The following is a 24,927-nucleotide window of genomic DNA, read 5'->3' as shown; positions in this document are numbered from 1 at the left end:
ATGTGAGAACTCCCAAAACTGCTGGGAAAACTCCACCTGACAGGCCAGTGGACGAACAGCTGTTATCAAAGCAAAAGGCACTAGCACCAATTAACACTGGAAACACTGTGTTGTATATCATGGGATGGCACATTCTTATTGATCATTTCCTTGATCATTCTGTACAATGCAAGGGAAAAGAAAAGATTGAAAAGATTGAAAAGATACATTTCCCCACAACTCATTCATTACCTGTATGAATAATAATCAGCCAATGAACATTTTAGGAAAAGTTTCTTATTGTATTTTTTTACAGATAGATTTTTGACTGTGAGTGCACCTTGCATTTTTTTCCCCGGGGGGGGACTGTGTCGTTGTGTACATTAAACGCACAGGGTACTGTGACTTTAAAGGGGTGGTGGTTCACGGTGAGGTAGCAGATAGGTTTGATGTAGTCGTTAAGAACACCTCGTACATCCCGGACTGACTCTCCCTGTAAAGCAGCCTTGCCTAAATCACCGTCAAGACCGTCCAGAAAGCACCCTGTCAGGAGCGATGGGAGGTACCGACGCCGCTATTTCCCTCTTTCGTGAGCGCATCACCATCAATTTCCAAAACAGCATCTGATCAGCATAACTCATTATGTTTTCTCCCGTGGCAGAGGCCGAGACGCGCCAGAAACTGCTGCGCAATGTGAAGAAGGAGGTTGGTGCATTTTATTTCATTTGCGCGCATCACATTTTATGTTTACGGGCGCTATATGCTCAGTGTGTGTGTGTGTGTGTGTGTGTGTGTGTGGTTATCGTTCATCAAGGCTGACTCCACCGTAGGCCTGTTTATGATAAAACTGACGGTTTATTTTACATAATGTGATTAGACGCAATTAGGCTGCCGGTGGGGCTGTGCAGGATACCGGTCTGTTTGTGACTGCTGGTGGACTGGCGTAAGATGGTGATGACGACGTTGGTGATGGTAATGATGACGATAATACTGATGATGCTGATGGTTTTATATTGTGGAAGAAACCCACCACAATCAGGAAGCCACGCACAGATTGTTTAAGCCTGTTTTCTGGCATATTCCTTTCAACCCACCGCCCTGTTAGTCAGAATTTAAAGGTGTGACCCAACCATCTGCTTAATTTGGCGTTTTTAATAGGTGCTTTTGCAGTAGCTTCTCTTGCTACCATAATATAGGTTATGACAGCATAAATATGTTTAAATGTATTTGCAAATCAGTCAGAGAAAGCAGCAGTGAGCACAATGCACCACCCTTATAAACTGGACAGTGACTCCACGATTCCTCATGCAGGCAAAGAAATATGAAGCTTTTACTCAAGCAGGGTACTTCTAGACCCACTCTGTGTGTGTTCTCCCCCTCACCTGTGACTCATTGCCTCTCAAAAACCTAAGGCACTGATACAGGATCCTGCAGTAAGGAGTGGCTTAGCTGTGATATATAAATCTAAGAAAAACAAAAACAAAACTGCATTTTAATGTTTCACTTTGCTTTATATAGATGGGTAATTAATACAAAGCGTGCCTTTCATGTTGTTTACTCATGTGAAGGAGAAGGACAGGACAGTCGTGAGGTCTGGTTGCAGCAGCAATAAATAACCCCTGAATTGTGAACATTCAGCAGAATTCCAGCACAACCATATTTAAGCATGGAAGTGATTTTCATCTTATTTCATGGGAGAATGTGTCTAGGGCACCGAGCATCAGTTTAAATTTAGTGCATTTTATTGTTTAATGATACGCTTCTTAGCAGCAGACGTGACTACTTTGTGGATCACGACCAAACAATAAACATTCAGAGAAAATGCAGCGCTCAAAAAGTGTAGTCATGATCATGCTCATCTCAGTTTCTTTCTTTCTTTTTTTTTTAACCTGAACATAATTGCAGCTGTGACAACAAGCTTGTTCAAAAATATGACATTTATTAAAGTGAAATGGAGCGCAACACGGATTTTTTTTTTCAAGGTCAGTATATAAGTGTTATTTGAACTGAAAACACAGTTTTGCAGTAATGTCTGTGGCTTTGTCGACCCTGACCAAACAACCCCAGATGATGTCACTGAAGCTTTTCTCTCATTTGGCTTGTAGATCACTGTTTATGACACAAACATAGCTTTAAGGTGTGGGTGTTTACTTTATACAGTGCTATTACTAGGTTGATTATTGGAAACATATAATACAGGGAAGTTGGAAATTGATTCATACAATGGGGTAAAAATGTAAAAAAAAATTTATCTGCTGCTTTGATTGTAGCTATATTGTAAAAGTGTGCTTATAGCAAACTTTGCAGTTTGGTATAGTGTGTTAATAAATTGTTAGTGAATTTATTTAAAATATTTACGTATTATTTAGATATATTTAGATTATTTAGACCGATTGGCGACCTGTCCAGGGTGTGCAGGGTGCACAGAGCCTCTCAACCTACAACACATGAGACAGGCTACTTGCAACCCTTAATTGGATAAGCTAAAAAAAAAAAGTAGATGGATGGATGAATGTGTTTAGGAATGCAAGTAGAAAACATCAAGAAACAATTCCTTTTGGAATCACTAGAAAATGTAAACAAAAACTTGAAAGTTTTCTTTTACTGCTTACAATAAATCACACAAATTGAGGAGATCAGAAATTGCATGTGCTTTACATTGCAAAATCATTTGAAGTTTGAAGTGCACGTTGGATGTTGTACAGCACTTGCAATGGCTTTGTAAACTGCAGAAGATGAGGCTATAGTTTTGGTAGTTTGGGTAGTTTTGGCAGCGTACATCAGCAGGATGCTATAACCTGCTTGTAGGAAATGTCTTATGTTGCCATACTGCTGCTTCATCATTACTTTTTCTAACATCACTTGCTTCTGTGCTTCTTGTTTTGTCTTTATCACCTTATGTAACTGTGTCAGACTGATTAAGACGTATCTGACGGTGAACTTCTCTCCTTTAGGTGAAACAAATTATGGAGGAGGCAGTAACGAGGAAATTTGTGCATGCAGACAGCAGCCATATTATATCCTTCTGTGGTAAATGTTTTTCTACTGTCTGCTTTTATTAGATATTTTATTACAATCCATTACTCAGTTATTATTGCCGATGACATGAACAATGTCTTTTCTTTTAGCTATAATCTTTACCTCCAACTAAAAAAGGTATTATAGGTTTTCTGTATTGTATCTAATCTAATAAAAGACATTCAGTTTTAAATAGTACAGTACTGTCCGCCACATCCATACTGACATTTACAGTACAGAATGACGGCTGACTTCACTTTGTGTCAAGCCATATCACCTCCTACGAGTTCATTCTCACAGTGCCCAAAGGTCCTGTGCAGTCTGTTCCTAATGATTTCTTTTCATTAGTCGCATCTATTTATAATCAATAAAGTAGAAGGATGAACCTTCAAAGGTGTTGATACTAACAAGGAGTGAGGCGCATATGATTCTCAACACTTATATCCTAGCAACTGTAGGCAGTGTTGACTTCAGCCTATTTCTCCTTGAGCTACCTGTGCTTGCTTTTCGCCTGTTTCTGTAAAAGAAACATGAGACTGAGGCCTTTAACAAAAGGGAGTTGTACTATGCTTTTTAGAGAAAAATAAAGCTTTAGGCCAAATACAAACATTTCCACTTCAAATCCATAAAAGATGGATTAGATTAAGTTGAAATAAAAGATGTATATATTTATATACCTATATGTTTTATATAAATACAAATAAAATATTTGCTAAGTCTCTGCATGTTTATGTGTGTTTGTATAGCTGTAGTGGAGGCGTGTGTGCTTCATGGATTGAAACGTAGGATTGCAGGCCTGCTGTGCAGTAATAAGGTTGCGGCACTCTTTATGAAGGTGGCAAAAAGCTTTTCCCCTGCTGCGGAGCTCTGTCACAAGGTCCAGGAGCTGGAACAGCTCATTGAAAACAGGTGAAACTTTTATCTGTGGGAGACCACAGACTCTTTCTTATAGTTATTTTCATATATATCGATATATAAACTCTTTTGTGCTATTTTTCATTCCTGTTTCATCCTGTTACATTTTAAGAGCCTATGCAGACATCGTCTGTAAATTTCTTCTTTTGCTTTAGCAAGCAGAACAATTCCTCACTGAGTACTGACCGCAGTCGGCAGTCCAAGTTGGCTAACCTTCCTCCTCAAGCGCTGAAACACCTGTGGATTCGAACTGCCCTGATGGAAAAGCTCCTAGATAAGATTGTCCTGTACTTGGTAGAAAACAGCAGGTAGGATTATCATTTTTTTTTTTAATCCTTTTGAGGCTTTGGAATGTCTTTTCTTTTCAATGCCACATTTTTTTTTTTGCCATAGGCAGCTGATTTCTATGTATCGTAACTACCAAAGTTTTTAGGCTTCTTTCTCTCATGTGTTCTAATTTGTACCCTCTCTATGGTAATATTAATACATTATCTGTTTGCACAGAAGTCATCGAGAGCTGTGGTATGCAATGAGTAACATGGGGATGAATTAAAAAACAGTCTTGGTGTTAACGCTATGGTCTTTCCGCATGTATACTTGTGTTATTATTGTGTGCTTCAGTTCATTCTATGACAAAGAAGCCATGCTGATGGATCCTGTGGATGGACCAATTCTTGCATCCCTATTGGGTACTTTTTTTTTTTTACTGTGCTGTCAGTTTATATAGTTACTTATTCGGATGTCTACTTTAAGCCCATTAACCTTGTTTTACAGTTGGCCCCTGTGCTTTGGAGTACACCAAGGTTAAGACTGCAGACCATTTCTGGACTGATCCATCTGCAGATGAGCTTGTACAGAGGCATCGTATTCACAGCGGTCACTGTCGGCAGGATTCCCCCTCCAGAAGACCTGCCTTGGTTAGACAGTCAATAAATTGAATGCTTCCTTGTAAAAACAACCAGCAGTAGGCTGTATGCAATTGTTTTGTTTTTTCTTCTCTTAATCCCTAACAGATCCAAAAGAGACAGTCCAGTGGTAGCATGGATGATCGCCCTCTTATGTGGGTGAGGGAATATGTTGAATCACTTCACCAAAACTCCAGAGCCACACTTCTGTTTGGGAAGAACAATGTCCTGGTCCAGCCGGTATGGATTTTCCTGTCCTTTTCAAAACAACCATACAAAACTAGTTCTCATTTTAAGAGAGAGAAAATATTAAGAGAAGCTTGCTTACTCTGTGGGAAACGTGATGCCTCCTGTTAATTTGTTTATATGTAACTGATCTGAATACTACAGCACTAACACATGTGGGGATTTGTTCATTTTGTTTTGTGTGTACAGAGAGATGACATGGAGGCCATTCCAGGCTACCTTTCTCTACATCAAACTGCAGACCTCATGACCCTGAAGTGGACACCAAATCAACTGATGAATGGCAATGTTGGGGAGCTGGACTCTGAAAAAAGGTCAGGAAAAAAAAAGAGCCCAATCTACTGAGACTTAAATATTGTGTTTACAAAGTTTATTCACTGACCAATATCCATTTGTGTTTCTCTCAGTGTTTACTGGGATTATGCTATGACAATTCGTTTGGAGGAGATTGTGTATCTCCACTGTCATCAGCAAGGTAACTCACCTATTAAAGTACTGGATGCAATGCAAAGTTGTGCCATTTAAAAATTTAATTTAGGCCTGTTTCCCCTTCAAAGTTGTCACCTTATGCAGCATTGCAGTGCAGCCCCTTGTTTTAGATTCTTCCCTGGAAACCATATTTGTTCTTTTCCAGTGTGTCAAAATATAATTTGAATTTAATTTAGGGAAAAATTAATTTTAAATTAGGGAAAGCACAAAGTTGCAGGGAATTCAGTGAGAAACCCAGTTAGAAGGGCATGTAGTAGGTGACATTTGTGTTGCAAAAAAACTTTGCGCAAGATGCGCTATGGTATGCTGGCAGGCTGAATGTTGTCCTTCAGATTGTACGATAAAACTGTAATGACAGTGTGATCCTCAGGGAGGAGATTGTTATGGTTCACAACCCTGTGAATGTCTAAAAAAATACCAAGCATGCTCGCGGTCACACTTCTGACCTAATGTACCCCTGATGGGGCTTAAACACTGTGGGCTCTTCAAGCAAAAGCTGCTGGTTTGTATTTGGAGACTCATATCTCCTCTTCAGTGATCAGTGATACATAAATGGCTGATGAGTTTGTCACAGAAGGGGATTTTGTTTTTGTTTTGCTTACATTTGAGGCCCAGAGTAAAATAGGAGATGCATAAATGCACACAATCGGAACAAGACCATATCCTGTCATATCACCTCAATAGAGCAGTACAGCTCTACTTATAGTTGAATAGGAGGCAGAGCCTTCAGCTTTCAGGATGCTCTTCTGTGGAACCAACTCCCAGTTTGGATTCAGGAGACAGACACCCTCTCTAATTTTTAGATTAGGTTTAAACCTAATGCTTTTTGATAAAGCATGTAGTGAGGGCTGGATCAGGTGACTCTAAATCCCCCATTAGTTGCACTCCAATGAGTCTGGGCTGCTGGGAATTCCCATGATGCACTCATTTTATTTGACTCAGTATGTGTTTATACACCATTCTGAGTTTAATCATTAGTTATTATTCACCTCTGGCTCTCTTTCACAGTGTTTTTTGTCCTGTCTTTCTCCCATCACCCCCACAGCAGATGGCTTTCCCCTCCCTGAGTCTGGTTCTGCCTGAGCTTTCTTCCTGTTGAAAGGGAGTTGTTCCTTCCCACTGTTGCTCAAAAGGGGTTGGCTGATTGTTAGGGCTTTCTCTGTCATATTGTATGGTCTCTACCGTACAATAATGTGCCTTGAGGTGACTGCTGTAGTGATTTGTTGCTATATAAATAAAATGGAATACAATTCAAAGACTTGGAGCGCTCTAAAAAAAAAACCCAGCTGTGCTAGCACTGGTCCAGAGGCGCACTGAGTGAAAATCGGCAAAAATTAAAATCAGATATAGTTTTTAATTTCCCAAATAAAGTCACATGAGTTTCACGAGTTATTTATTTTTTCTCCCACATGTGGGTACCTCCAGTGAACAGTGGAGGCACAGTCGTTTTGGTGAGCCAGGATGGGATCCAGAGACCTCCTCTACACTTTCCTAAAGGAGGCCATTTGCTCCAGTTTCTCACATGCTTAGAGACTGGCCTGCTACCTCATGGGCAGCTAGACCCGCCACTCTGGAATCAGAGAGGGAAGGTAAACGGGACACCTCTGCTCAAATAATTTTTCAACATTTCATGCTACAATATTTACTTTACCAATATTTATGATATATTTTCTTCATATACTATTTCCATTTGTAGGGAAAGGTTTTCCCCAAACTGCGAAAGAGAAGTCCACATGGTTCATGTGATTCTGTATCAGATAAGGAAGACGATGAAGCAACCGATTATGTGTTTCGGATCCTCTTTCCTGGCAATCAGATGGAGTTCAGTTAGTGCCTTTAATCTTTCTATTCTGCCTCCCTGAGATAATGCAATACAGAATCATCAAAGATTATATCTATAACTGTTCTAATTACTTTATATGTCATTTGACTTCAAACAGTTCACTTTAGATGAATCCCGGGCATTATTTCAGTGTTCGTCTTTGTAATTAAGTCCTTTCTAATGTGAAACTGTTACAGCCATAATATTTTTCCTCCTTGTTTAGTGTCCATGTCTCCATTTCACATTAAAGTCCCATTGACAATAAGGAGGCTTTGCATGGACATAAAGTAATTTGCCTGCCACATCTGCAACTCCATCCTCTCTCTTGTTTTTTTGTTTTTTTTCACCATGTATTATCAGTTCTTATCATTTTCAGAAATTCATTTTAATATCCAAATCAGTTAGGGCTGCTCCTGGTTTTGCTTGCTTAATTGATTGTGATAATAGTAACAGTAGCAGTAAGGGCCACTTTGCTGTGCAGTGGCCCCAGAGCTGATGGATCAGGGTGTTAATATGTGGCAACCAGCCCCCAGGAAGTCCTCCTGCTCCTCCTGCTCACAGAATGGCTCATCTGATGGCTCTCTGCCTAATGGCTGTAACCAAGAAAGGTAAGTATTTCAATGGTCAGGCTGAAATCACCGTTCTGATTATTCCACCTGACAAAGTTTGAAATATTCTCACTTTACCAGGGCTCCCTTAAAGCTCCTTTGCGACACCATGAAATACCAGATAATCTCCCGTGCATTCTATGGCTGTGAGTATAATCACATCTTCTTTGTGTTTGCAATTTAGGAATCGCTCTGGTTGGGTTGTTCAGCAGATCAATAATTCATTACAGTGGTTGAAAATGAGAAGCCTTATCTCTCCCCTCTAGGGCTTGCATACTGTCGTCATCTGTCCACAGTCCGCACCCACCTCTCCGCATTGGTCAACACCACGATTGTTGACCCCGGCGTACCCTGTGATGCTCGAGGAGGCCTCTCTGTGGAGGTCTGGGGCAACTTCCTCAAAGACAGCTCTGTAAGATTTATACATAAACACCAAGCCATCACACAACGCCTAGTTGTCATTACTAGTTGTCCTAGTCATTCGTTCCTGTGTGAAATGCCTCCTTTCATTAGTGAGCAATTTGGGGTGGCTGTAGCTCAGGTGGCAGAGCAGGTCAGCCACTAATCAGAAGGTCGGTGGTTCGATCCCAGGCTGCCTCCTGGCTGCATGCCAAATATCCTTGGGCAAGATACTAACCCCATGTTTGCCTACTGGTGGTGGTCAGAGGGCCCGGTGGCGCCTGTGTCCGGCAGCCTCGCCTCTGTCAGTGCGCCCCAGGGCAGCTGTGGCTACAATGTAGCTTGCCATCGCCAGTGTGTGAATGTGTGAATGACTGAATGTAGTGTAAAGCGCTTTGGGGTCCTTAAGGACTAGAAAAGCGCTATACAAATGCAGGCCATTACCATTTCAGTCTGACACAAAAGTAAAAATACTTCCCCTTTCAGGCCTATGAGGAAAAGGAGATACACAGACTGGTGTATTTTGGTGGGGTGGCCCCTTCACTCCGTAAAGAAGTCTGGCCCTTCCTGTTAGGACATTATAAGTTCAGCATGAGTGAGAAATGCCGGCGGGAGGTATTATTTATGTGCTTTCAAAGTATAAAGATATCTTCTCATGCCCCGATCTATTCTTTGCCAGTTATTTACACATGCTTGTTGCTTCAGATTGATGAGCAAATGCGGTGCATGTACGAGCAGACTATGAAGGAGTGGCAGGGTTGCGAGGCCATTGTCCGTCAGAGGGAGAGAGAGAAACATGCCGAGGCACTCGCCCGATGCTCATCCGGAGCCAGCGTGGAAAGGGGACCCGTGCAGCGGGACTCCACCATCAGTACAGATGCAAGTTTGAACAAACAAAAAAAATCCACATTATGTAACACCTACCACCTACTATTTCAAGAGTTGTGAGAAAATAACTTGGCTAACAGTTCTGCTGTTTTTGTCTCATGTGATACTCTGTCTCACTCCAGTCTTCTCTAAGTAGCAACTCAGATCAACAAAATAGTCACTCACAGAGCGACTCCAGCAGCAGTGCACAGGTAGTCCCTCTCTCATCATCATCTCCATAGCAATGACTTCTGATACGACACCATACCGGGTTTCATTTTTTCCCCAAGCATTAGCCCACTTACTACAACTTATATATTGTTTGCTGTTGTATTCTTGCTTTCCAAAGCATACCTTGTGAATCGCTGAAAGTAACGGCAGCAAAGCTGTTTTTGAGCAGGATTGCCATTTGGTTTAAGGTATTTTGAGGATAAATTGAAGTAAAAGGAATTAAGTTTTTCAAAAGATAATAAGCTAATGGCTCTATATTAAAGGCAGGGATGTCTGTATCAAGTTTCATGGCAGTCCATCAGACGGTTGCTAAAACAATGTCACAGTAACAAGAAAAAACTGGGGGGATAAGTCATTAGGTTTCATCATGTAGGCGATAGTGTTAGTAAGATATTTCATTCAGGGATAAAATAGTTAACCATCTGGCAGACTGACTTAGTGGCACTGTGCTATGTAGAGAAAAAAGCTTGCTCTTTTATCATCAGTGTTTTTATCATGAGTGTCCTTCATTTCATTTAAAGGAGGCAGGAATTCAAGTTTATAATGCAACATAAAAAAAGATTATTGTGATTGCTGTACGTATGTAAGGATGCTCAAAGGATTAGAAATCACTTCATGTCGTTGTGGTGTAATAAAACATTGTTAGCAATAACGTCAAGTGTTTGTAATTTGCATACTACTTTATAAAAAGCCTTTATTGATAGTTTAGAAATCACTTACCACTCGTTTAAAGGATAAAGACTAGTCAAAGGGATTTCCTACAGCCTGAGAGCCCATAATTTGTTACCATTAGTGGTTTATAATGGATCTATAATGCATTAGAGATTTATTGACCATTAATGAAGCTTTCAGTTCATGCTTTTTTAAGTGTGCCTTATCATAGAGTGGGATTTTTATTTACAGTTAATAAACTAACACATGGGAAACCACTGTTGTGCTCTTAAAAACACTCAATCTCAATAGTACTCTCTTACAATTTATCACATGTTCACTACTTTGGTTTCCAGGTATTTGAATCGGTCGACACAGTGGATCAGGCTGAGAGTGAGTCCAGAGCTGAAGAAGAAGCACAGCACAGAGGTGCAGGCAAGGCCATCGGATTTGGAACCACAGACAAGCCACAACTTCCCTCCTCCGACCCGGCCTCCAACGATCTGTCAAGCCAACGTCCAGATTCAGACAACTGTCATCCTGTAACTGAGTCTGCTGTTTCTCAGCAAACAGCAGAAAACTTAGAGGTCTGCAGTGAGAAACCTACAGCTGAGTCACAGCCTGTAAAGATTCAGCTGACAACATGTGAATCGGGAGGGGAGGATGTAAAGGACCCTGCAGCCGAGAGTGAGGCTGATGCACGAAAGAGGGAGACGATTTTAGAAAGCATAGTGGTTCAGGAGACAAAGAAGAAATCTGAAGCTGAGCAAAAAACTGAAGTAGAGGAAAAAGATCAAACGAAGCACGGGCTGTCAGGAGCTTCAAAAGCCACTGACACAGATATTAATTTGAAAGAGAATACTAATGTTCTAAAGCTGGAAACAGAGATTCATAATGAATATTTCCAAGCACCTCCGCTTGGGCAGACTTTAAGTCTTCAGCCACACAAGAGCAAAAGTCTGGAAGTGGAGTCATCTTGTCCGCCTGCAGCAGAAAAAGATGCAAATCCGCTAAACAAAAAAAAGCCAGAGATTTCTAAGAAAAATGAAATCCCATTAAAAGTGATCAAGGCCTCAAACACAGACGCAGAAACAAAGGATGTCGAAGCAGCCGTCTGCGACTTTGTTGAAACCAAAAAAGCTACAGAGATTTCATTCGAGAAACCTGGTTCAAATTCTCCAGTCAGACAAGTGCTGAATGCTCTTCAATCAGCATCGCTTTCGTTGTCGTCTCAGTCCCGGCAGTCTCCAGACACAGCCGATTCGGATGACTCTCCTTCTGCGCTGGAAATGGAGGACATTCCTGCAGGGATAACATACGTGACCTCAGAGGACATCAAAACCAGGCCTTTGGCAGGGCTTGCTGCGCCCCCTGTCTCCCTGGCACAAAGAGAGAAAATGGCATCTGAGGATCTTGCCCTAGATCACCATCTGGACACAGCTTGTAATACCAGTCCTGAAGGCACAGATCTGGGCCTTTCAGAAGAGGAGCCCGAGATAGACAATGTGCTCACTGAACCAGAATCTGCAGAGGTGGGAGGAGTCACCAAATATGATGAGTCCTCAGAGGAGCAAACCTATTCTGTAAGTGTTACGCACGGCAAACAGAACTTCAAAGGAAGTCTTTTAATTGTTATCATACAGTAACTGAATTCAGCATTGTTATTATTCCTGCAGCAAGAAACAATGGATATGTACTTGATCAATTTGCATCGTATTGACAAAGATGTCAGACGTTGTGATAGAACTTATTGGTACTTCACCACTGAGAATCTGGAGAAGCTGCGTAACATAATGTGCAGGTAAATGGATAATCTATATCCAATAATCTGTATATGAGGTTTATTTTAATGCACAAGGTTGAAACGCAAAAATAAAAATCTATTTCTATTTGCAGTTACGTCTGGCAGCATCTGGATATCGGATATGTGCAGGGCATGTGTGATCTGCTCGCTCCTCTGTTAGTTATCCTGGATGATGGTTGGTAAAACCTTTTAAGTACAATGTGTTTTTTTTTACGGATATGGGTTTTGCAGAGCTTCACATGATTTACTAGAGGAACAACTCGTAAATGTGTTTGGGGCTTTCCAGAGATCATGGCGTTCAGCTGCTTCACTGAACTGATGAAGAGAATGAACCAGAATTTTCCTCACGGGGGTGCCATGGACTCTCACTTTGCCAATATGCGCTCACTTATCCAGGTAAGTGGACATTTTTCCACACATACAATCATATAAACATTTTATAAACAGTGTAATTTTGCTGAATGGTTAAGCCTACTAAGATTGTTACAGCTTGCTGCTGTTACTTAAATGTAGGCACACAAGAAGAGGTTTTCCTCACTGTCAGAGGGTAGAATAATTCTGTATACATCCTACATACATACTTTAAGGTTATAACATCTACATCGGTCCACCTACGTCTACAATCAGGCCAACAGATTTTATACAGTACACAATCACTGTTGATTTTTCAAACCAATTGGCTAAATCTGATCACAGAGTGTGGCCGTGTACTGCTACTTCTATCAGCAGTCACATTATTAGTAAACACAAGTAAAGACTTTTTGCATAAGTGTAACCAGCGGTTTGCACCTTGATTTAAAGCCTCTGTATTTACATTCAGTGTCTTTTGATTGCAAAGTGTTTTTGTCTCATGCTTTCAGTCATATGTTTTTGTTTAACTTCAAATACATTGCTGTAAGATGAATAGGTTAAATTATAAGTTGTATTATTGTCCACATACTCATCGACACTGTGTGTTTTAATTTAATTATGTTATAGTTTTGGAACCTTGGATCACAGCATTTGCAGATATGAAAAAGACTTGTTCGATTTCTAACCTATTGTACCTGTTATGAGCTATGGTGAAAATACCAATATGCTTAAAACACATTTTCCATATTAATGAATTTACCGAATATGTTTATTTCATACAGTATAGTAAAATAGAAATTAATACGCATGATATATGGGTTGTAATACTGTCTTATTATGCAGTAAAAATGTTTGTGTTCCCTTGTCTGTAGTGAATATAAGTTGTATTTATTTCTTTACTTATTATATTGTTGTGCAGTGTATTTAATGTAACTTCTGCTGCCCCTTGGATAGGTCTCTCATGAAAAATGAGACTTTAACCTGGATAAAAACAGGATGATAATTATAACTACTTTTATATATTTCAGTATTGTTTCCCAGCACTGCACCACTTAGTTAGACTAGCCACAATATAAGTGATTTCTCTGTTCCCCTTTATTACCCAGTTATTTCTTTGTTCCTTATTGCCGTATTTTCTTCCAGCAGCAGGGATCCAGTAGTGTAGTATGGGCTGAATTATAACAACAAATGCATGCATACAGGTGTAGGATAATGATAACATTATATTGTTCTTACATATCACAGATCCTGGACTCTGAGCTGTTTGAACTGATGCAACAGAATGGAGACTATACCCACTTCTACTTCTGTTATCGCTGGTTTCTTCTTGACTTCAAGAGAGGTGATGCGAAACGCAGGCCTCATATTGTTTGCTTGAATCGACCGTGACTTTCTCGTGACAGCGAATATAATCTGATTTGTCGGTCTTTTGCGAACAGAAATGGTCTACGATGATGTGTTCTCTGTGTGGGAAACCATCTGGGCAGCCAAGCACACCTCCTCTGAGCACTTTGTGCTCTTCATTGCTTTGGCACTTGTGGAGATGTATCGAGACATCATCCTGGAAAATAACATGGACTTTACCGACATCATCAAGTTCTTTAATGGTAAGAAATAAAGTGAAAAGCGAGTGAAGCAATGCTAAAGGAAAAACAATCAAGTTTACCAGTATTCACTTGTAATCACTGTTAAATTAAAATAACTAAGCAGCTGGTTAAAGCGCAGAGATTTCTATAAAAATATGTTTTTTATTTTGTGACTTTTATTGTGAAATATCAGTATTTACTGAATATTAAAGGAACGCTAAATCTTTAAATATTATCAGTGTTCCTAATTGTATCTGTAAATTTTTTCTAAATACATTTTTTCTTCTCAGAAATGGCCGAGAGACACAACGTCCCCCAGGTCTTGATGATGGCCCGAGACTTGGTCCACAAAGTGCAGACGCTCATAGAAAACAAGTGATGCAGGATGCTGCTGGTTAACACCCACAATTCTTTTGTGCTAACCTGTCTCCGAGATAACAACCGAACCATGTTATTGTCGTATATTCCACAGAAAAGGAAATGATGTAAATGAAAAGCGCCGACAAGATAACCGATCATTAAAGCTGCTTGTTATTCAAAGGAAGTTGTAAAACAACTTCTCACCACTTGCTCCTCTCTCTTTTTGGGAGATGCAGTTATTGCCAGTAACGTTATTCTTAAAAGTGTTTTTGGTCACTTAGTGAATGTACCCTTGTTGAAACTGCTTCAGGATGTTGTTTATTTTGCCTTAAAATTTGCTATTTTTTCAGGGATACAGCAACCAAATTCTTTACTGCATCGATATTCTCCCTAATGCGTTCGGTTAAGTTATGCATCTTGTATACACTTAAATATATTTTCAGTATTGTCATTTACTTAGCTGAAATTGTAGCTGCCATGGTTAAACATTTTGTGATACACTTGAATAGTTTTTTTTCAGTGATGTACCTGGCGTCACGGGATGATTTGCAAACGTTGCAGGGTTCTACCGGCTGGCTTATCTTATGTTAAATAAGTGTTTGCCTCTGATGCACACAAGATTGCAGGATATGCAGACCTGGATTCTGTGGAGCACCTCGTAATTGCACATAGTTTCCATATACTGTATCACAATTTCCTCTTTCAGCTGGTCACGCTCTCATAGTCTCCTCTCCTGTCTCCCACCTCCTCTATGCATTAGTTAAGATGATTTAACTGTTGTCTCTTATCCCAGTTAGTATTCCTCCTGCATGCTGTCATTGAAAACCTCCTTCTTCTTCCCTTAAACTACACAGTGCTGCTCAGGCTGAACACGTCAGCTATTGTTTGCATAAAATCAAAGGATAAAGACTGGTTAAAGGGATTTCCCACAGTCAGAGGTTTCTTCCTGTTAAAAGGGAGTTTTTCCCTCTCACTGTCTTTCTTTAATTTACAATGTAAAGTACCTTGAGGCAACTGCTGTTGTGATTTGGCGCTATATGAATTGAATTGAATTGAAAGCAACACAGCTTTACCAGATTTAGCTTCCATGTGATATAGAGAGTCGTGGTCGTAATTTTTCTGCTGGTGGTTATTTCAAAGAGGTAGTTAGCTGGTGGCAGTTTGTGCTTCCTTCACACGCTGCACTTCCCTTTTTCACTTTCAGAGTTAAACTCTGTCTCGCCCTGATGAACTTGGTTGTCATGACTTTAAAGCGCGCCAAATTGTTTCTGTATGCCAAAAAACCCCAAAGGCAGCGAATAGTTTAACATTTCCCGGGCATTTCTCTTCATTATTATCACTATTTCACTGCTGCTCAGAATGTCAGAGCTCTAACTTCAGCTATGAGGAAAGTGCGATCTTGATGATAAGCTTTTTACTTTTAAATGAATGGTAGCTGGTCAGTGGTATGTAGCCATGTAGATAATGATGATTTTGTCAGTTCATTTTTTTGCTGCAGTCATAGTGGATTTCATTTGTTTAGCCTTAAGACGAGAAATGATTTAAGAGCTCGGGAGTATACGTGTAAAGGTGAATATTTTAAAATCTCGGCAGATAAACACAAGATACTCTATATAGCTCGATACCGAGAGAGGCAAGTCAGAAAATATGGTTTATTGGTGCCACTTACAGTTACAAAATAGCCAAAACACACACGTCTGTTTCACTGTGGCTTAAATTCCAGTGTTTTAATATCACTGCTAATGTGTCTACATATGATCTTGCCTGAGTATTGCTGTTTGTGTATTGCTGTTTGTTGTCAGAAGATTTACAGTATACAATGTGTTAAGAAGAAACTGACTTACTGTACAAAAAAAACAACCCCTAAGCTAGTACTTATTTATTAAATGCAATACAATGTCTGTATATGGGCCTGGTCTGATTATAATGAAACAAAAGCTAAAAGTATGCCAATGGAAATAAATATATTTTTATTTTTTCTGTCTTCTAAAATGGTCACTGAGTATACTTAATTTATTGTGTATTAAAAATCTTATATTTTGCATTTAAGGTGCCCTGCGTGTTCTTTCTGGTTAAAAGAGCTTTGATCTTCAGATTATCTTGTGTAAAAGTGTTTGTAATAATAACCACTTTAGATCGTATTTTTGATCCTGATTCTTTGTTCTGGTGCCTTATTTGCGTGTCTGAAATAGGGTCAGTTTGTTTCAAGTCTGCCTAAAAACAACACCCAGATGCTTACAGGTAGTGGGCATACCTTCAGGGGTCTAGTGGAGTACACAACTCAAAATCAGCCGTCAGCAAAAGGGGGGCCGACATAACATTATGACAGCAGTCATAATGTTATGCCTGATCAGTGCATCTATTGATTGTAGATCTTGACAATGCCACGCCTGCCTTGCCATGAATTTTCTTGACTTATTTAAATTTTGTTTTTCTCATCTAGGGAAATAATTCTGTCATCGTGTACTTCTGTTGGCTTCTGTAGTCTTCTTGCTGAGCTACTCAGCACATTCCTTCTTTATAAGAGTGTACCGGATGGTTTGGCCAGTCCTAATGCTTTTGCTATCTCTCTGATAAATTTGTTCGTTTGAGTTAAAACTCGGATAATTGGATGTTACCGTAGTTTGCTCACCTCAATGGACCCAGCTCTGACGTCCTGGATGGAGGAAGGTAATAAAGCTCTTTAGGTAAAGTCAGATCAGCTGCTCAACTACCCAACTTAAAACTGTCACGTAATCCTTGGAGGAGAAAAGTTGGTACTGGGATTTTCTTTTTTATATGTATGTTAAGCTGCATTAGAGGTCTAGCTTGCTCCAAACCAAACTATTTCAATATCGGCATTGATTTAGTCATTGGAAGCACAGGTCTAATAAAGTAACCTCAGGAATAATCATATTATTGCATACGTTTTATTTATTTATTTAAAGGTTATCACCCTAACTAACTAATCGACTAAGCAAATAGACTACTGGCGTAGATGTGACTGGGAATAAAACTGCAAGAAAAAAGGAATAGTTGTCCTCTGTGTCTTTTTCATGTTATGCAGTTCATTACTCTAGTTTGGGCAGAAGTTGAATAGACCATTTTTAAACTTTCAGCTGTTGATTTCTTGGAATCTACTCCATATTTTTTTTCTATATAAATTATTACTCCAGATTAAAGAAGGGAAATGTCTTCACTTTAAGTACAGAAAATAAATAAATGGAAAAGAAACTGTCACAGTAAAAGTTTGCATTTTATTGGTAAAGAAAAACCCCCCAAAAACGATAGAGATGCATACAAATTATAATCTACATTTAGACCACCTCGGTCAGCGGCCTACACGTACAAAGAAAAAACCGAAAACAAACCCAAAGGACAATTAAGTCTCACAGTCAACGTGTTACACTAAAAGGGTTCACTAATTTTACTATACTGATTAGTTTTATGGGTTCTTGGTTTGGCCAAACAGAAAACGCACCCTTTCATACTTAAAGCTACCAAGATGTGACACATGAAAAATAAAATTATGTCAATTCAAGAAGCAGGACTGCAGAAATGTGTACTTTGTTTTAAATGTTTGACATCACACTCCCGAATTTCTTTATAAAAGAAACCTCCAATATGTTACATAATGGTCAAATGGTTATCTCACAAAAAATTAACACATAATTCTGTTTCCGGATAACGTATGGGTGTTTAACAAACAAAAAAAACTCCCCCAAAAAAACAAGACTGTGGGGAGGAGCAGGTTGTTCAGGGGTTCCTGACCATGGAATGTTTTTAATCAAGAAATAAAAATGGTGTGTGCTATGAGGAGGCCTGAGGTTTTTAAAAAACAAAGCAAAAACAAAAAAAATCAAATGTAGAATTACAAAAACAAACCAAAAAAAATAATCATCCAATTCCTCTAAATGATGCGACTTTCTACCGATAATGACGAGGTGGTGGGCTGTGGTGTGGCGGAAGGTGTCTTCTCGGAGGTGGGCTATGCCGTGACATAGCATGGCGTGGGGGCGACTGGTAGCGCGCAGGGGGAGATCTTCTGTTATAGTAAGGAGAATAGCGACCTCTGGATCTGGAACGGGATCGTGATCGATCCCAGTTGGGAGTACCTCTTTCCTCATACACACGGATATAAGCCGTCTCCCCCTAACAAGAAATAACGAAAGAATTACATGACATCAGCTGCAGTTTATCATCAGAGGAACGATTAAATCTCACTATCACTAACACTAACACTAACCTGATGTGAACGGAACTCTGTCCCATCCAATCTACGCAGTGCATACTCCATGTCCTCTCTACGGAGAAATTCCACTACACCCTCTCCGTCACGCTGCACATCTGCAAAACAGACATCTCCTGCTTCCCGCATGTGATCCTTCAGATCTTGCCAGCTTCCAGATGGTGGCAGTCCTGGAACAGGAAAAGACTAAATGATGGTGTGGACAAAATATACTTCCCTGCTTAAATTTACCTGACACTTTAAACCTAAAATCTTAGCAGGAAAGGGTTTCATTATTTCTCCAAAGTGCAACTCTTTCTTTAATTCATTATTTGTTACACCTCTTGAAACCTAAAGAAGATGGAGAAGTGGAAGACTTTGCATTTCCCCTGCCTTTAAATTGCTACAAATGCCAGGAATGACACAACCTGGTTAACGTTAAAACACTATAAAGCTAAGACCTGGATTTGTGGTCTGTCTAAGGTGCTACCTATTCAGCAAGTGTTAATTTACACTGTCTTTAATCATTAACACTTTCCATGCACAGCAGTTACTTATTAATGCCAAACCCACAGCTGAAAATACTGAGATAGTCAGTCATCCCTATAACCAGTAGGAAAAAACTAATTGACTTTTTCAAGTCTCCTGACTGATAAGTCCACCCACTTCTCCACCCAGTGTTTTAGGTGAACTACAGAAACATTTGACAAAGCACATAACATAATTAATGATACACAATGACAAAATGACACCTACCAGTCACTATAGCCGGTGTTTGGGGTTACTCAGCCAACATGACCGGTTTCACTTTACTGTTTTGATTTTCATGACCTCATCCACTTAGTCCCTTTGACTTCCAATCCGCCATGAGAGAGAGAAACATATCTGCCTATGACTCATGACGTCCTCAACTAGTCCCCTTGTCCTCCAGTCCGCCATGAGAAAGAGAGAATGATCTGCCTACGACTCATGACGTCCAGCTACCAGTCCCCTTGTTCTCCAGTCCGGCATGCGAATGGGAGAAAGTTATCTGCCTAAGACTCCTATGTCCACTTTCCTACCAGTCCCCTTGATTTCCAGGCCGTACCGAATGAGAGAGAAATATTAATTGGCTACGACTCATGGCGTCCACCTACCAGACACTATGACCCGGAATTCAGATCTTCGAGTTGGGGGTCCAAACCTTCCTCTAGGTGCTCCTCCACCACCTCCCATTGGGCCAGGTTTAGAACGGGGATACTCCACACGCAGCTTGGAGTCCCCATATCCATATCCATTCCTTCCATAGACCGCATCATCTGCATCCCTAAGAGAAGAGAGCAAAGAACTCCTTACCAAAGTACGCCTAGCGGACAAAGGTTGGATATCTTGTCTCCATCCATTCCCTGCCGGCAGTCACTGGAGACGATATACCACAAAATTTATGGTGTCCAACAAGGAGGAGTGTGATTCGAGTTGCCAAAAACCATCCGCAAAACTCACCGTGGGTCTTCAAATCGGACGAAGGCAAAAGGGATAGTGCCTCTATTGTTCTTCAATTCTATTTCACGAATTTTTCCATATTTGTAGAAGAGATCCTCAATGTCTCTCTCCTGGACATCCATGGGAAGATTCCCCACATAGATCCGGCCATCAGACATGTTGGCTGAGTAGGCGACACTGCTGACACAAAAGAAGGGGGGCACCTGCAGACTTTTAGAGATCACTTCTTGCTTTCACAAATAGCTGTGGAAGTGGTCCTTAATCCTATTCCTAGTCCCAATCCAAAACTTAGTCCATCCGCAGACAATTCCTTAATTTACACAAGAATAAAGCTTTAAAGAAGGGATGAAGCCGTGATAGTAGTAAATGATGGGCTCAAGGAAAAAAATGGCACAGGACTTCGGATCCAAGCCTGAAAACTTTAAAACACAGTGTAATGAATGTCCAACCATTTCAGTGATTACAGATCTGTTCTCTTTAAACTGAGATTATAAGCATACTGTGAGAAAAAATGTAAAAAGGTACTAAAGATTACCTGTGTGTAAATGGTAAATGAACTGATGCTTACATGTTTTTCTACTCTGCTTTTTTGCTGCAAAAACAATCTTTTCTATGCCTTTAACCTTTTTGTTTTAACAAAAACAGACTCACAGTCCAGTAGATACACTGGGGGCAACCTAGGGTTTGGTTACTTGTCCAAGGACATATCAACATGCTGACTGGAGGAGTCAAGGATCAAACCACCAACCTTCCAACTGGTGAATGACCTGCTATAACTCCTATGTGACAGCTGTTCCACTAATTACAACTGGTGAATTCCTTTTTATGTGGATTATGCTAGCATGCAATTCTGTGTGTACTAAAAAAAATGTATTTTGCAAAACCTTTTAAAAAACGTCTTTATATTTTTCCTTGGAAAATAGGAAATATGTGCCAACCTAAATGGAAATTTAAAAACCGTATACAAGGCAAAAATGTCTGTAGAATTCTAATGACCTTGAAAGTCAATATTTGATATGACCAACTTTATTCTTGAACACAGCCTGAACTCTCTGAGGGATGTTTTCTTGTATTTTCTTAAAGTAGTCTTCAGGAATAGTTCTCTAGGCTTCTTGAAGGACATTCAAAGCTCTTCTTTGGATGTTGGCTGCTATTTATTCCATTCTCTGTGAAGATGATCCCATACTTCTTCAATAATGTTGAAGTCCAAGCTCTGGAGAGGTCACTGTGTTTTTCTGTCCAGGTATGTTTTTACTGCATTGGCAGTGTGTTTGTTATCAGTGTCATGCTCAAAAATGAAGCCACTGCCAATCAGCTGTTTTCTGATTTTACGTTATTTTCTGTGTTCATCATTTCACAAATTTTTCAAAGAACTCCAGCCAACACCACTGGCTGAAATACAGCTGCAAACCATGACAGAGCCTCCACTATGTTTTACAGATGGCTACAGACACTTACTGTTGATGTACTGTGACCTCCTCCTTTCAACCAAAAACTTCAAATTTGGATTCCTCGCTCCAGAAGACCTGTTGCTACTGATTTTTAATCCAGTTCTTGTGTAATTTGACATACCTCAACCTCTTTCTCCCCTCTTTCTCTTTTCCCCTGTATAAGAATGGCTTCTTAACAGCCATCCTCACTGAGACCATTTCTGTTGAACCTTCAGTGAACAGTACATGGATCACCTGAAGGTCCAGATGTATCTTTCAGGTCTGACACAGTTCTTTGATGGATGGATTTCTTCAAGACATGACCTTCAGATCCTGTGGATATATATATATATATATATATATATATATATATATATATATATATATATATATATATATTGGTGGGGGTGGGGGTAAGAGTTGCCACTTCTTTGGCCCTCCAGTTTCCTCTTTTTTTTTTAAAATGGACACACTGAACACCATGCAGAAATTTCAACTAAGAGCTCTTTGGTAATCACTTTGTTGGTGCCTAGATACTATTTCATGTCTGTCAAACTGTGTTATTGTTGGTGTTTTTCATGAATTCAACAAAAGACATTGGAACACATGACATGCTGAAGTAATACAGTGTCAAAAATACAATTTCAAACTGGTTCTTTGTTAAGTGTATTGTTATCCATAGACATAACACTATTCAAAGAAAAACACTGACTTTCAGAAAACCTGGAGGACTATTTCTCAAGACCACTTTAAAAATTACAAGGATGTCTAGCTCAAAGCAAAATATAAAGAAATGATGGGCAGCGCAACACTTTCTTATATTTCTACTTGTAAAAAAGGGAGCCAATAATATGAAAATTGTTTGACGGTTAGTTGGGAGGGCAGACCTCCAAAGCAACACAACAATATGAAAAACACATAAGAAAACTGGTCCAGCTTAATGCAGCTCAGCGACTACAACCATGCTATGAAGATACGTGATAAAGACACATATAGAGCACTCACTAGTTGCACTCCATATGACATGCAAAATAAATGGTGGATGAAACTAGTTAAAAAGCTCAGTTTCTATTTTATTAGGTTACAACACTCCAAAGGGTCCTGAAGAGCTACAACGTTAAGTTCATTTAGTTATTGTTAAACCAAAGAATTAAGCAGTTATGCTATCTTTTCACTTCAATTTTCTCAGGAAAGCACCACTCCACCGGCTTTTGGTCTTACATTTGACATATACTGTGTAACAACTAGTCTATTGCAGTGCTGCTGCTGGCACCTTGTGGCAATAGACACGCAGTTTGAATCGTGTAGTCCGCGATCTATGACGGCAGCTCACTGGAAAAAGGCTAAAATTTCAGATTGTTGCTTTTACACCAATAAGTGCTGTATTTTTGCCCACACTATCACAAACATAATTATTACAAAATTACTTTGAAATATCGCAATATTATCATGAGACTGTCGCCGTCCAATGTGCATTATTCCAGACTAACACTACTATTACATTTTTCTGTAAACTCAAAGACATTTAGGCTGGTGATCATTTTAAAAGCTGCCGCATAAAATTTATATACAAACCCAGCATATTGAAACAAAATGTAATATTCATAAAAACGGTGTTTTGGTGGCTGTCATACAGCTGCTAACAGGTGTTTTCCGTACCCTATGCGTTTACCTGGACTTGAAGGCGTTTCCGGGGCCTTGAAAACCCCGTTTAATCGAGCAGTTGCTGAACCTACCAAACCTGTTTACCGTCCCATAGCTGAACAACTGCGATCTGACCTCAATTTAACCTAAAATTCAAGAGCTCCTGGTTAGCATTACCGCTTAGACACTACAGTCCAGATTTGTTCCAGCCATTCAAATTTGGCTTTGCCCTAAAATATCACAGTGGCTACTGCTAAAGTAGTCATAGCTATTGTTAGCAACAGGCGGCTGTAAACGAGGGGTTGCTTACATTAAAAGCAGTTCAGGTATTTTCCTTTCTTTCTTTCTTTTTTTTTTTTTTAAGTCTTGTAACACGGCCTCTTCAGTCGACCCATTCAACTTGACCTTTATATCTAGAAACTAACCCCTAGCTTATAATTTGCACACCAGCAATTGCGAAACCAGCGCAGTCCCTTTGTTGGTAACGTAAGGTCGATCAGCGAGTCAGGCTAAAAAGACTCTGGGTCGGCTACAATTTGCTAATATTTATCGCTTTCAGAGAGCGCATAGTAAGTGCATGTGGTAAAAAAAAATACTTAAAATAATAAATGTGTCTGATTACCTTTTAGAGCAGGTAAATGTGCCTGTTTGTAGAATTAATGCAACCAGTTAGCACACTCTGCTGCTTCCGCGTAAGTTAGCACATTTACGGGAGATGGCTGCGTTCTTCTTCTACAGCTTTTCATTTCCGGTAGACAGTAGCCACTGTTACATCATTGCTGCCCCCTGCTGCTGGGAGAAGTTGTGGTGACGATCAGTGAGCAGCAGCCGAGCGTTACAATGATGTTTGCTTTGAGAGGGTTGTTGGAGCAGTAGAGAGAAGATTAGAAGAACACGTGCGCGGTGTCTTTGTGGACCTAGAGGAAATATATGATAGAGTGCCAAGACAGGAGTTGTGGTAGTACACAGGAAGTCAAGAGTGGCAGAAAAAAAAATATGTGAATATGCACTTGACTTAGTCTGAAGAAAACGTGCCGCTTAAGAAAAAACAAAAGACAAAACAAAAACTACTGCAGTACAGTCTCCAAACTACTTTACACCAGCAATTTGTGGTTTCTTCATATTTTTTTCCCTTGGCTGAATTAGTTTATTCGCCATCTGGAAAAAAAGTTTTCAGTTTATTATCTTGACATTTTAACTTAATAACTCAAAATTGGGTTTAGGGTTTATAGTTGGTCTGAGACTTACTAAAACAAACAAACAAACAAACAAGAAAAGGAAAATAAAATAAACAATTTTGCCCCTAACCCTAATTTTGAGTTATATAAAGTCAAGTTTTGAGATAACCAAAAAAAACCAAAAAAACCCCAAAAAAGCTTCTATACGAAACCGAGAGGGACTAAAATTGAGAACACTGACTGCTTTGTTTTGTAACACAAACTAGTTCTCATTTCTATCCTCTGAATTAAAAGTTCATTATTAATTTAATTTTAATAGAGAGAGAGAGAGAGAGAGAATATCAACTTAAAATCTAGAAAATTTTTCACATTACATAAAAGCTATATACTGATTTGCACATCATAGAGTGAAATAAGTATTTGATCTACAAGAAAACACAAGTACCTGGTGGTGTTGCTAAGCAAGGAGATAAAGCGTTTCTTATAGCTGGTCACTACATCTGCACACATCTCAGGAGGGATTTTGGTTGACTTCTCTACAGAAACATTTAGGTTTCTTGGCAGGTGTTTGGCAACTTGAAGCTTCAGCATCCTCCACAGATTTTCTACAGGATTTAGGCTGGCTAGCCCCTCAATGACCTTACTGTTCTTCTACTTTAAGCATGTCTCCATTGCCTTGGAAGTATGTTTTGAATCATTGTCATGCTGACTGAGAGAAGGAGATTTTTTTTTTTCATGTAAGATTTTATGATACA

The 24,927-nt window shown here is 39.6% G+C and overlaps 2 protein-coding genes across 6 annotated transcripts; one reads left to right on the top strand and one right to left on the bottom strand.

Annotated features, from left to right (window-relative positions):
* The first annotated feature begins 417 nt into the window (after positions 1-417).
* sgsm1b (small G protein signaling modulator 1b) lies at positions 418-16,275 on the top strand. 2 transcript variants are annotated; one of them, XM_006788891.2, is made up of 25 exons: positions 418-541; positions 641-684; positions 2,934-3,009; positions 3,744-3,906; positions 4,068-4,220; positions 4,534-4,601; positions 4,687-4,829; positions 4,926-5,057; positions 5,253-5,377; positions 5,471-5,538; positions 6,978-7,141; positions 7,249-7,378; positions 7,856-7,982; positions 8,064-8,128; positions 8,249-8,394; positions 8,868-8,996; positions 9,087-9,260; positions 9,392-9,460; positions 10,487-11,713; positions 11,807-11,931; positions 12,027-12,109; positions 12,221-12,330; positions 13,531-13,627; positions 13,725-13,892; positions 14,162-16,275. In XM_006788891.2, the coding sequence occupies exons 1-25, from the start codon at positions 535-537 to the stop codon at positions 14,248-14,250; spliced, it is 3,882 nt and encodes a 1,293-aa protein (XP_006788954.2). In that variant the 5' UTR covers positions 418-534; the 3' UTR covers positions 14,251-16,275. The 2 variants fall into 2 exon arrangements, with proteins under 2 accessions (XP_006788954.2, XP_006788953.2); XM_006788890.3 differs by lacking the exon at positions 418-541 and having other exon boundaries at positions 622-684.
* A 1,172-nt stretch (positions 16,276-17,447) lies between these two features.
* Positions 17,448-23,727, bottom strand: srsf9 (serine and arginine rich splicing factor 9). Of its 4 annotated transcripts, none has more exons than XM_006788886.1 (5): positions 23,617-23,727; positions 19,921-20,339; positions 19,575-19,744; positions 18,457-18,629; positions 17,448-18,362 (listed from the first exon to the last, which is right to left on the bottom strand). In XM_006788886.1, exons 2-5 carry the CDS (start codon positions 20,076-20,078, stop codon positions 18,138-18,140), a joined length of 726 nt encoding a protein of 241 aa, XP_006788949.1. In that variant the 5' UTR covers positions 20,079-20,339; positions 23,617-23,727; the 3' UTR covers positions 17,448-18,137. The 4 variants fall into 4 exon arrangements, with proteins under 4 accessions (XP_006788949.1, XP_006788952.1, XP_006788951.1 ...); XM_006788889.1 differs by having other exon boundaries at positions 19,921-20,123; XM_006788888.1 differs by having other exon boundaries at positions 19,921-20,100.
* Positions 23,728-24,927: the final 1,200 nt, after the last annotated feature.

Source organism: Neolamprologus brichardi, chromosome 7, assembly GCF_056152115.1.
Source record: "Neolamprologus brichardi isolate AB-2024 chromosome 7, ASM5615211v1, whole genome shotgun sequence".
Lineage (NCBI taxonomy): Eukaryota > Metazoa > Chordata > Actinopteri > Cichliformes > Cichlidae > Neolamprologus > Neolamprologus brichardi.
This window is presented reverse-complemented; position numbering and strand designations above follow the sequence as displayed.